The sequence below is a fragment of the Numida meleagris genome, chromosome 2 (genome assembly GCF_002078875.1).
Source record: "Numida meleagris isolate 19003 breed g44 Domestic line chromosome 2, NumMel1.0, whole genome shotgun sequence".
In the NCBI taxonomy this organism is placed as follows: domain Eukaryota; kingdom Metazoa; phylum Chordata; class Aves; order Galliformes; family Numididae; genus Numida; species Numida meleagris.
Genome location: NC_034410.1, coordinates 135,070,241 through 135,083,639, shown reverse-complemented (window position 1 = coordinate 135,083,639; position 13,399 = coordinate 135,070,241). Strand labels below are relative to the sequence as shown.

General features: G+C 41.9%; 1 protein-coding gene across 2 annotated transcripts in view; it reads right to left on the bottom strand.

Annotated features, from left to right (window-relative positions):
- DEPTOR (DEP domain containing MTOR interacting protein) overlaps window positions 1–13,399 on the bottom strand; it is a 74,803-nt gene that overhangs the window by 45,028 nt on the left and 16,376 nt on the right. For both annotated transcript variants that reach the window (XM_021387106.1, XM_021387107.1), the window contains one exon: window positions 271–449. In XM_021387106.1, coding sequence (XP_021242781.1) covers window positions 271–449 — 179 coding nt within the window. The remainder of the gene's footprint in view (window positions 1–270; window positions 450–13,399) is intronic.

The following is a 13,399-nucleotide window of genomic DNA, read 5'->3' as shown; positions in this document are numbered from 1 at the left end:
TGGTGGTGGTGGCAGTGGTGGGGGCAGGATCCAACTGAGGATGCTTGGGAGGCAGGGAAGTAGCAGCACGGTCGATAGGGACTTTCCTCCTGTACCAACATGGGGAACACCACTCTTCACCCTGATTGTCTCTCGGTGTCCCTGGGTCATAAGGGGCCTTGTGAGGCAGCACCCTTCAAGCCAAGTGCTTGGCAGGGAAGTGAACCTACTTGAGTGAAGAACAAGAAGTGGATTTTAGTTTATTTAGCTTAGAGCTGATATTGCACTTACCATGATGGATAATGCTGTGATCCAATAACTTCTGGACAAGTTTAATCGCTGTCTCTCGGTCCGAGGCCTCCTTATGGTCAATCAGCCAGTCGATCAGCTCTTTGGCAACAAAGCAGTTGGGATATGTCTTGAGGTGGTGCCTCCGGTCTTTGATGACCTTCTCTTCATGCAGTCGGAGCCTGTGGGTCCAAAATCAACCCATGAATTGTGTGTACGAAGATCCTCTGCCACCAGTGAGACTGGGAAAAGAGCAGAGCCAAGAAGGCGCACCCAGGGCTGGCTCCACAGAAATGCTCTGCAGTTCTTGGATGCAGCAGGAACAGAGACTTCCACCCATGCCAGGCAATCCACACAAAACGTTTGTTACCATGTCAAACCCCATGCTTGGGAACATTGTATTTCTGTCCAGTGGAAAACACTAGGAAATGAAGAGCAGCAGAGCATGCAAAGCCCATTAAATGCTTCCTGTATGCCAACTAAAATGTCAATAAATTGGAATTAATTTTCCCACGTTCCCCACGTTAATATGTTCCATGTCACTCAGTATCACTGCCATAGATTTTTTTTTAACACCATTCATTTTTTCAGTTTCTTCATTGGTTGGGTAACTGAATTTTGCCTCCAGCTGCACCAGCACAGCATTTGTGATTTAAAATTCAGACACAAAGCTGTTTCAACACAATGTTATCTAGCATAAAAAAGTTGCCTCCTATCCTTAATAGAGGGAAACTGATATCTCACTCTGTAAACTGTTGGTATATGCTATCTATTTGCAAAATCTCCCCATGATATTGAAAGTAAGTAGGTTGGCTGTTTTTAATATGCTTGGGTTAGAATACAAAACCCTGATTAGATTAGGAAAGGTTTTTGGGTTCTACATCTTTATTTTTAAAATGGGGGAGATTTAGATTGGATATAAGAAAGAAGTTTTTTACAATAAGAGTGGTGAGGCACTAGAATAGGTTGCCCAGAGAGGTGGTGGATGCCTGATGCCTGGAGACACACAAGGTCAGGCTGTGTGGGGCTCTGAGCACCCTGCTCTAGCTGTAGGTGACCATGTTCATTGCAGGGGAGTTGGACTAGATGGCCTTTCAGGGTCTCTTCCAACTCAGACAGTTCTATGATTCTATGGCTGTTGGGTGAAATCCCCAGTGACTGGAAAAAGGGAAGCATTACTCCTATATTTAAGAAGGGGAGAAAGGATGACCCGGGGAACTACAGGCCAGTGAGCTTCACCTCTGTGCCTGGGAAGATCATGGAGCAGATCCTCCTGGTTACCATGTTAAGGCATATGTGAGACAGAGGTGATCTGAGACAGCCAGCATGGCTTCACCAAGGGCAGATCTTGCCTGACCAATCTGGTGGCCTTCTATGATGGAGTGATGGCATCGGTGGATGGGAGAAGGGCGACAAATGTCATTTACCTGGACTTCTGCAAAGCCTTTGACATGGTCCCTCACCACATCCTTCTCTCTAAATTGGAGAGGTATGGATTTGAAAGATGGACTGTTTGATGAATTAAGAACTGGTTGGCTGTTCACAACCAAAGGGTTGTGATTAATGGTTCTATGTCAGGGTGGAGGCTGGTCACAAGTGGTGTCCTTCAGGGGCTGATTTTGGACCGGTGCTCTTCAACATCTTCATCAGTGACATAGACGATGGCATCGAGTGCACCCTCAGCAAGTTTGCAGACAACACGAAGCTGAGTGGTGCAGCCGATACAGTAGGGGGAAGGGAAGCCATCCAGAGGAACCTGGACAGGCTGGAGAAGTGGGCCCATGTGAACCTAATGAGGTTCAACAAGGCCAAGTGCAAGGTGCTGCACTTGGGCCGGGGCAAACCCTAATCTATACAGACTGGGGGAAGAACTCCTTGAGAGCAGCCCTGCGGGAAGGACTTGGGGGTCCTGGTGGACAAGAAGCTGGATATGGGCCACCAGTGTGCGCTTGCAGCCCGGAAGACCAACTACATTCTGGGCTGCATCAAAAGAGGAGTGGCCAGCAGCGAAAGGGAGGTAATTGTCTCCCTCTACTCAGCTCTTGTGAGGCCCCATCTGGAGTACTGCGTCCAGGCCTGGGTTCCCCAGTACAAGAAAGACACAGAGCTCTTGGAATGAGTCCAGAGGAGGGCCACCAAGATGATCAGAGGGCTGGAGCACCTCTCCTATGAAGAAAGGTTGAGGGAACTGGGCTTGTTTAGTTTGGAGAAGAGAAGGCTCCGGGGAGACCTCACTGTAGCGTTTCAGTACTTGAAGGGAGTGTATAAAGAGGAGGGTTCATGACTGTTTACATGGGTGGATAGTGATAGGACAAGGGGGAATGGTTTTAAACTAAGACAGGGGAGGTTTAGGTTAGATATTAGGAGGAAGTTTTTCACACAGAGGGTGGTGACGCACTGGAACAGGTTGCCCAAGGAGGTTGTGGATGCCCCGTCCCTGGAGGCATTCAAGACCAGGTGGCTCTGGGCAGCCTGGTCTAGTGGTTGGAGACCCTGCCCACGGCAGGGGGTCAAAACTAGATGATCTTTGAGGTCCTTTTACAACCCAGGCTATTCTATGACTCTGATTCTACAGTTTTTATTTTAGTGATTTTTTTTTCAAATTAACATAATGAGTAACATCTTTATCAATAAATTAACGGATATCAATTTTTTAAAGCTTAAAAAAGTTTTCTATTTTCTTGTTTATTTCTTTTCAGTTTCTTTTAATAAATTTCATATTTCCATTTTTGCAGTGCCATGTATATACCTCAATTATGTCGTAAGCATGGAAGCCACAGCTCCTGGGTTTCTACCATGAACAGAAATGTTGTCACTTGTTTCAGAGTGCCCAGGGCATCATCATGTAAATACTCTTGCTGACTTCAAAGAAGTTCCAAGTAATGCTGTAATAACTGTAGGGGGTACAACTACCTCTGTTTTTGAAATCGGGAGGTAGAGCAGAAGAGTGTCAACTTGAGTCTAGGAAGCACACAGGAGTCCAGCCATGAGACCAATTGTCCCCATTGTGATTCCAGCATGAAACAAACATTTCTCTTTAAAATCCAATAAAAGGAAAATACTTAGCTGAAATTGGCAAAGACAATAATATTACGGCAGTAGACAAGACTTCTACCTAAAAATAGTAGCATAGCAATGTTTTTGTTTTTCAGTGTTCGGCCTTGAACACTGGTATGTTCAATCGATAATAGAAATTCAAAACTATACTTTGCAAGCATTAAAAAAAATAATACTTTTATATTAAAAACACTAATAAATCAGGTTAAGATTCTGGAAAGAAGTACTGGTAAATGTCACATGCATTGTGAAATTCTCTGAGCTAAAATATCTTTGCTTAAAGAATATTTTCCAGATGTGCTTCAGCAGCTGTTGCCATACTTAGAAAGAAAAGCCTACACAGCTCTAATTATAGAATGTGCAATTATCATTATTTCTGACTGAGCTTTACATTTTAAATATATTTCAGGTTTTGTTAATGTTCATCAAGTCTTATGTTACACAATAATCTAGATGAACAATGATCTTGAAATAGCATATAATTAATACATATGTAGATGTCTTGACCTACCATTCAGTCATTGCTGTAAGTCTGAATGAATGGGGCTCATCTGACACAAAAGGGAAAACCTGTTCTATTAAATTCTTTGCACAAACACTATGCTAGAGTGTGCCAAGAGGGCTATGGCATTACATAAACAAGCCAGTAGCTGAGAGCACCACAACTGAGTATTTATGTCTTAAATTTTGACCAGTGACTTTTCTTCAGTTGGTGGACTCATGCATATTTTAACTTCTCTAACATGCCATAGGATACATGGTTTCACTACAGCCTTCTTCCTTACTCGGGGCATTTTAGTGTCTCTCTCAATACCCTTTTGCTTGTATTCATAGAATCATAGAATCAAAGAATGGTCTGGGTTGAAAAGGACCTCAAAGATCATCGAGTTTCAACCCCCCTGCTGAGTGCAGGGTCACCAACCACTAGACCAGACTGCCCAGAGCCATATTCCCATAGCTCACAGAAATTTCATTGTCTTAATTATCTTCGCTCACTTGCTAAAGTGGTTCCAAATTTGCTAAGAAGTTACAAAATCATTAAGCCAAACAGAACATGATCACATAAGCCTCAAGATATCAAAAAAATATATATTTACACACAATTTCCAAATGGAAGTGGGAAATTATTCTGCAGTTTATAGCCACTGTATCCCTATTGGATTATTTCCAGCTAATTTATTTGAAATAAAGATCAGAAAGAAATCTTTTTTCTCTCTGGTTGGGTATGCCCTTCTCTCTGTTAGGGCTTCCTCAGCCCTATGAATCTGCTAAAAATCAAATTTTCTGGAGGAGAAGTAGTTCAATAAATTGAAATTGTGCCTAGCGTGCAGTACAAATATAACAACCTCAGATTAAGTTATTGAGCTTATATTGCAGTACATAAATCAAAGGCTTAGGGGAGGAATTCTATAAATCTGTCAGTATTCAGCCATATTTATCAGGAGCCAAATCAAAAGGGATAAAAAGGAGAAAAAAATTGTGGCAGAGAATGCACTTGTACACTGGAACCAAGGATCAAGTGAAGTGGTAAATTCTTTATCCCTTAGCATCTGGAAAGAGACTTCTCATCAGAAGACCGGATTTTTTCTGTAAGTAATGTTAATCACATTTTGTCAGCTCGTCTGCATTATGGCTGGAAAAGACATCACTTGACATCAGGCATCTTTCTCTTGCTAGAACTTTCTCTCAAGAGCTGCTTAGGAAAATTAGCTCCCTTACCAAACCTGAGCAGTCTGAGGAGAGAGGAGGCAGAAGAGAAAGGGCAAGCAATTGGGAGTGATGTAGGAAACCTTGGTTCAGCAAGCCTTTGGACTATTGTCTGGAGCTTAACTCCAGAGAGCAATCTTGTGTACACCAGTACACCATCCATACCTAACTCCCTACGTTATTCAAGGTTACATGCCAGGTCTTTACTTGGGACCACAGTCTGCACTACCTGTGGAACACAATCTGACAACTGTGAACAGAAATAGGCACATGCAACTCTTTAGTGTTTACAGATTGATATTGATGGCTCATATTCATGCCTGCAACAAATAAAGACATCCTGTGTTTGCATATATGCATGCCAGAACAGTTTTCTCGGGGCCTTGTCTAAGCAGGACTTGTTCCTAATGAACAACATGCAGGGACTCTTGTTCCAAATGAAAGTGCCTCCCTCCTGTGTAGCTTGGAAAGGGTGAACCCAGAGCTCTGTGCTCCCATTTCACAGAAAGTGTGCTCAGAGCCAGCCAGGAATAATGTTATTTGTTGAGAAGCCATTTGGCATTTTTTTACCAACTGTCTGAAAAGTCATGATAACAGAAAAATCAAAATTTTTGCTTAAGAAATGAAGAATCCTTTGGGAAGAAACTGCTCTCACAGCTACATGAAACTTGCATTTTGTTTTCCACTAGGAGAACTATGCTTTCTGAAGTCTACTGCATCTCTCTCTGAACGAATGGGATTTTGCAAAGGCAGTGACTGCACATGAATGTAACTTTGCTTTTAAACCCCACAGAAGGCCACTGCACTGGCTGAAGACAGTAGTGATGTCGCCAACAGTGCAAACCTTTCACTCAACTCTTTCCCTCTGGTCAGCAGCTTGCACTTGGCTAACATCTTGCAGAGCACCATCCACTCCTGATTTCTAAGCAAGAGAAGACAAAAAGGCTATTGCTCTTTCTGTAGGTGTTTTCTCAGCATCAGCATATGACCTGCCTGCAGCATGGAGTAGGTACTTATTCAAGAGTGTCACTCTACAAGGAGCCTCAGTGATGTAGGAGTGTAATTCCCATTGGAAGTTAACACTCACAGGTCACCAGCAGACTGTTCATGCAAAGTGAGCATATGGCAAAGTCTGCATATATATATACACTCAGGAAAATACAGAACAACACGAAATACTTAAGAATTATAATTCCCTATACATTAATCTGCCTTTTCACATGACAGGCATAAAAAAAGAAATAGGTCGGTGATGATGTAAAATTTGTACACAGAGGCAACCATGAAGGTCCTGTGCAAATGCAATGTGTGTTGCTGGGACAAGCATTTCCAGATGGGCTTGCCAAGTTTCAGCTGAAGTGTCAGCGGTTTGCTGCCATTCCTCTTTCTATTTATGCTTCAGCTCTGCAATCACTTAATTCTGTTACTTGATATTCATAGGAGCTAAAACACCCTTTACAACATGGGGTCGTACTGGAAATAGGATGAAGATATTTCTAATTTGGTATCTGAAGCAGAGAAGAAACTACAGTCTGAAATAGGGTGTCATGGTTTTGTGATTTTCGGTTATTGGTATTCCACATCATAACATCATGTTCTGTCTCTCAAGCTCAGCTTGGACCAACTTTTCTGTTACGGCATGAAAGTTGGATTGGAGAGCATGTAGTCACGGAATCGGGCCTAACGCCCGTAAACCGTTGACATAGGGTTAGAGAGGGGATCTTCAAAGAATCTCTGGTTATCAGTTCCCATCACTGTGTCTATCTCTGCTTTTTTGCCCACAGCCATACAGTCAACATGAGGAGAAGGTGGAGCACAGAGCCAGATAGGGATCTCAGATAAACTGTCTCTCGGCGCACAGAGGAAAGCCCAAAGCTTCCAAAGAAATTACGGTCCACACTGGGGCTGCCTCTTTTATAAATTGAGAAGGTAAACACACTGAGTATGCACAGCAATGTCCCAAATACTCACAATGCCCTTCTGACATGGGCAGGGGTCAAAACAAGCTCTGGGGATCCAGTGCTGGACTGGTGCAGGATCTAGGATGAAATCAACGTGACGTTTTTTTCTTTCAGCCCACAAATTCAACCCAGAAATTCAGACCCAGAGCCTCCCTGGTGATTATTCCAGACCGTGTGTCTGGGAAATGCAATCTGTGTGTTTGTATTGATCTGTCATAAAACTGAAGACTGCTTACAAAACCAAAGTTGTGCTCTTAAAACTCAAAGGTGCAATAATCTGACCTTGTGTCTGGTCTTCATTTAAAACAGCACATCATAATATTGTTGATTTGTTTAAACAATCAATGCAAATATGCTCTGTAGATAACATTTATGTCAAATTTGGGAACACTTCTGTAGGCTTTTTTGTAGGGCTTGTCCCTATAAGGTAACGGAATGTGTAGAGAGGACTGCTGACTCCCCTACTCTTCTATTCATGCTGTGATAAACCCTTGCCTGAGGGTAGTTAACAGCATCACCCCTCCTCTCTTAGGGAATCAGGGAAACTCAGTATCTGGCAAAGTTACCATTCAGTGACACTTTCTCCTCATGTCTGCTTGAAGCTGTAAAGCTGCTAATCTTCCTCCTTGCAAAGTTCTTTCACTTGCATTTCACTTTCACAACTAACACTTCTGACTGCCTGCACACTTTAACCTTGAGCTCTTCTGCCTCACTCAAAAGCATGAAACTGGGTTTTACAAACAAGAAAACATGAAGTGTAGGCGAGTTATTATTTCACCCGCCCCAATCACAAGGAAAGGGAAATCTGCCTGCTCCACCCCAGCTGGAGTGGAAGCTCTTAAATCTCAGGAGCTCATAGATCTCCCTCTCCATAAAAAGGTCAAATATAACTGTGTTTATCATAGAATATTGGAAGGTTGGAAAAAATCCATAAGATCATCAAGTTCAGCCATTACCTAACACTACTAAGTGCACCACAAAAACATGTCCATAAGGGCCACATCCACACATCTCTTGAATACCTCCAGGGCTGGTTACTCCACTGCCTCCAGGGGCAGCCTGTTCCAGTAGCTCACCACTGTCTCTGTGAAGAAATTCTTCCTGATATCCAAGCTAAACTCTGAGAAAAAAAGTCCAACACCCACCTTGCTGCAACCTCCTCTCAGGTAGACTGAGAGACCAGCTATCCCTTCCGTCTTGTGCAAATGAGGTGGGATGCATGCATGGGACTAGTGCATTCAGGTCAAGGTCTGTGTGATACTGCCGGTACACATTTCATTTGAGAACAAGCTATCTTTGCTTACGTTCATCAACTAGTTTTTATTCACATAATTAGTCTGTCTCCATCGCAAGGATATTGTTAGGCTAACTGCATCAATAAGTACAATGGAGACTAATTTTCTGAGGACAAAAATATCTTCCTAAATCTAAAATGAAGACTTCTATCATAACTGAGAGGGAAATCACCGCAATTTCAAAGTTCAGATCAGGAACCATAGCACAACTGTTGTTATAGACATCCCCTGTCTGAGTTAACACAGTAACTCCCTGAAAGGAGGCTGTGGCGTGATGCGCATCAGCCTCTTCTCCCAAGTAACAGCAAAAGGACAAGAGGTAATGGCCTTCAGTTGCACCAGGGGAAATTCAGGTTGGATTTTAGGAAAACTTTCTTCTCAGAAAGAGCGGTGAAGTATGGGAACAGGCTGCTCAGGGAGGTGGTGGAATCACCATCCCTGGAGATCTTCAAGAGAAGGGTAGAGATGTCACACTAAGGGACGTGGTTTAGAGCAGTCACAGGCACGGCTTGATGGTTGGACTAGATGATCTTAGTGCTCTTTCCAACCTCAACAATCCTATGATTCTACGAATAATCAAAATCCCACCAGTTCTCATAGACCTCTGCCAAAAGTCACTCTCAATAAAGGAAGTATTTCACAGACAGAAATCTGAAAGGAACAACATAGGATTCAAGGGAGGTCAGTGAAAAGAAAACTGAACAGTGAAATCTGTGTCAGAGAATGTACCCTTGTTATCTTGGTAGTGTGTCTGGGAGAGGCAAATGTTCCTTTGAAATGCTAAATAGGGCAAATGTGGGTTAAACAGCCTAAGTCCTCCTGCTGCAGCTATTACTGCTGTCACTACCACTCAGAAACCTGCAGAAACAGATCAGAGAATGTGGAGCGGGATGCTGGACTACAGGGCTGTTCTGCCGGAGTCAACAGGACACAAGGGACCGTGGGTGCAAGAATGCATGGCTGGGTTGTAATCCTTCTCTTGGAAGCATGTTGCACCCTGATGGGCTAGGGGAATCATAAAGCAACAATCCCTTATACACCAAGGCTGAGGTCTTTTTTACACTTATTCACAGGGAAAAGCTGAGCGTGACCTTGCTGTGCTCTTTTACTGCATGCAGGAGGTTTCAGACCTCCTCAAAAAACAAACAGGGTCCACCCACCACACATCTCCCACCGCCAGGGAACAGCAGATCCACAATACCCACAAAGCCCAGCAGTACTGAACACATCTCTACTCCAGCCAGTGCAAGTACTGCTATCTGCCAGGAGCAACCCAAGAACTCCACGGGAGAAATGAAGTCAGTCTCATCCCAGGTGCAGCTGTAATACGTCTCCCACTCCGTCAGTGAGTGACAGTTTTATCTAGAGGTTTTGTTGCACTGGGTGCCCCCAGCTTTCAGAGCCCCTACAGGCACAGCTGCTCCCAGCCTGAGCCCCACAGACCTGCAGGAGCTCTCCTCAGTGGCACAGCCAGCAGAGCGATGGCTGCCCCATATTCTGCCCTCAGAGGGGCACCAGCTGTTTGTGCTCCTTTCAGCAGCTCCTAGCAGCGCTGCTGAAAGTAAGCAAAAGATTTTCTGCCTTTGTTGTTAAAATTAAGTCATACTGAAATAATATCTCAATTCATTTTAGGAATTTTTCTTCCCTCTCTCCACAAAACTCTAAATAGCAGCCAATGAGGTATCCAATTACTGTGCTGTGTAATCATGGACGTCATTAAGCATAAATAGCCAGTACCTGACAGGTGATAAAATGAGTAATAAAATACTTAGCGCTATGTACCACTGATAGCAATCAGAATTTTATATTCAGGCTGTGATTCAAGACTTCGTATCCACTTCCAAGAAATATGTAGGTTCAGCTTAAAGTAACCATAGAAGCAATGCTCTTTCAGTATACATTATGTTGTATTAAAACCATCACACTTGTTTCTGTCTTCACATTCTGAATGAATAGCCTCCTTTTTTCATGTTTATTGAATACCAGGCATTATTTTTATTTTGAAGGAAGCTGTGAAAGCACTAAGTGAAAAAAATACTGAATAGAAGTGGCGTTCTGTACTAAATTTCTTTTAAAAAATCCTTACCGTATTTTGATACCAATTTATGCTTTTTTTTTAATCTCCTACATCTGGCAACACTGCAATACACAGGCTGCAACCCTAAGAGAAGACATGATTAGAGTGAGTTTTTTCTCCACTGCCCTCCAGAAGTCTGTTGAAATCCAGTGGTTGACCACTAACCTATAAAATAAAGCTGGAACTGATGCAACAGAGAATAATAAACAGTGGAATACACAGAAGGACGTGCTGCTGGTGACTACAAGTTGTACACTGAGACCACACAAAAACCAACCGCACTCATAGGTTGTAGTAACTGAGATATTTCCAGAAATGATGGGAAACTGTTCCTGTCATTGTATGTGATACTGCAAGACACCATCTAAATATTGCATGTCCTACATGCCATCGTCATTCAAGAACTATAAGCTCAAAGAGACATGAAGAAGCATTCCTGTGCTGGTATGGGAAATGAATATCCAGTCTCATGAGTAAAAAAGACATTGGCGTGGGAGTCTGGCCTTACTGAAGCAAAACAAGAGAGGAACATAACTGTTGTCTATCATCTTTCAGGTGAGTTAAAAGCAGAGGGCAAGAAAAACTACCCAAGTCATACCAGCGGAAACTAAGGTCAAAATTAGACAAAGTCCTGGAGCAAGTCTTTCAATTTGCTTATTGAAGTAATAATTTACCTAGCTTATGGAGAAATGTGATAAAGGATTCTGACCTTCCAGTTAGAAGATCTTCCAGTCCTGTGTTTTATAACTACAGGACTTACAATGATTTCTGTAAACAACCTTGGGAGTACTATAAGTAGGAAGAATATCTTGGAATGCTCTCCAAGCATTCTCACGGCCTATTTAAAGTCCTGTTTCAACTGAGGAAAAAGATTTCAAGTCTCGCCTATATTGAGGCATTTGCTGCTTAAATTAAATAGAAGTGGTTATGTAGATAGACAGAAACCATCTTGAAAGGGCTCACTAAAATTTTTATTAGTTTCCACGAGAGACAAGTCATAGAGGTTTGGCTTTCACGTAAGTAAGGGCATGTGGTTTCTCTTAATGGACTAATAGATGCAATTAGCTTACAGCGCATTAATTGCTAAGTGTATAAACTGAAGTGTGTGCACAGGAGATTGGGTGTAGGTAACAGGGAAGTATCTCTGTGAGACAGCAAGGGAGAAGCCAAGGCAAATGCTAATAACACACCACATTGTCATAATTCCATTCTTGAGTATCTGCAATGATGCGAATGCAGCATTATTCAATGGACTAAACAATCCATACACATGAAGCGCATATTATGGGGCATGTAATCATATGTAACTCACAAAAATGTGCTTTATTCTTCTTAAAGAGAGAACAGGTTGTGTTTGAAGGTTTTGCTTGGGTGCATATTACTTCCAAGTAGACCTCCGACGCCTGCTGCTCTCCTCGTGCTTGCTAAAGCATTCAAGCTGTCAGTATGACAAAAGATGTCCACATTTGTAAGCATGCTTCCTTGTTTTTGCAGCAGAGTATTCATTTTTTCTGTTTTCATTTTTACTGTGCAAATATGCACTGGTCCTTAGATGGCTGACTGGAGATACAGGTATTAAACCAGCCTGTCATTAGTTCATAGTCAATATGAAACTCAGAACAAGTTTTCCAACATCTGAGAGAAATCCTATGACCTTTGCGACATATAAGTATGTGAAAAAATGGCTGGGTGTACGTTGTGAGGAAATCCAATCAGTTGGATGGCATCATCCATAGTGACCAAGGGGCAAGTCTACATCCTTGCTAAATCAAAGCAGAGAGGAGCCATGGCAGAGGACCACTTTGCCCTCTCCACCACCCAAATCTGCATTTACCATTAGGTGAAGTCTCTGTATGTCTGTATGTTGTTGGCTTTCCTGCCTCCACATACAACACCCACTCATCCTGCCAAGACTCAGATCACTGGGTTTGTAAGCACCACCATTCAGCCCTCAGCTGAGAAGCTACCAGGAACAGCTGGCTGTAGGGTCACTGGGCTCTATTTAAGCCTGGAATTTGTCTCATTTTACATAGTGTCATATGAATTTTTATTTTATTTTATTTACTGAAATAATATAAAGTGTGTAATTATTAATGTAAATACATCAAAATGGGATAGAAGCCTAAGCAGACTCATGTAACAGTCTTTTTCAGTTCTCTTAAGTTGTCATGTCTGCTTAAGAAAAACACTGCTTTAACTGTGAAATATGACCTTCACTGCCAGCTAGATGCAACAAAGCAGTATAATCCCAATTAACACCCTGCTCATTTATATATATTTTTCTTAAGGAGTAACCTGTAATATTTCACAAGGCTTTACAATAAGTGACAAATGAAGAAGAAATTTATCTCCATCTACAGAGAAGAATGCAAAATGTGTTGGAAAACTATTGATTGCTCCAGAGTACATTAAATCAGTTCCAAATGTATCTATGCCAAACGATAAGGAATAATTGTACTCAACAGTTCTGAAACATAACATTGCCGTATTTATTTTTTGAAAACAGAAATGATTGTTTTATGATAAACGATGGCTTAATGATAAAGAATGTTCCTATCTATCTGGTTTAAATCACTTTCTTTATCTAGGCCGTAAAAGCACGTAAAGGGAACAGTTATGGTACGTGAATTTAAGGAGATTAGTCACTGACACAGTTACTCATGGACTTAAATTCTGGCAGACTAATGAAGAACCCTATCACTAAGTAAAATGTACTAATAAAAATTCATTTAAAGACTAGTTCTATTTAAAGGATTTTACTTTTACAAAAATGTAGCCTCGGGATAGCTTCTTTGATTGAGCTCAGCACTTTTTTACATCAGATATTTGATATAAACAGATACACAGCTGCTGCATAACCACTCTTTATGAACAGTTCCTTCTGCAAGTCCGCTATGAAGGATCTTGTCATGCTTGATTAGGCCTTGTTAAATGTTCAGAAGCTTTGAAAAGATAAACATTACAGAAGTGTTTTTCCTCTGCTCTTAAAATTACATGGAAAATTTCCTTTTAAATGATAAATTAATACATAAATA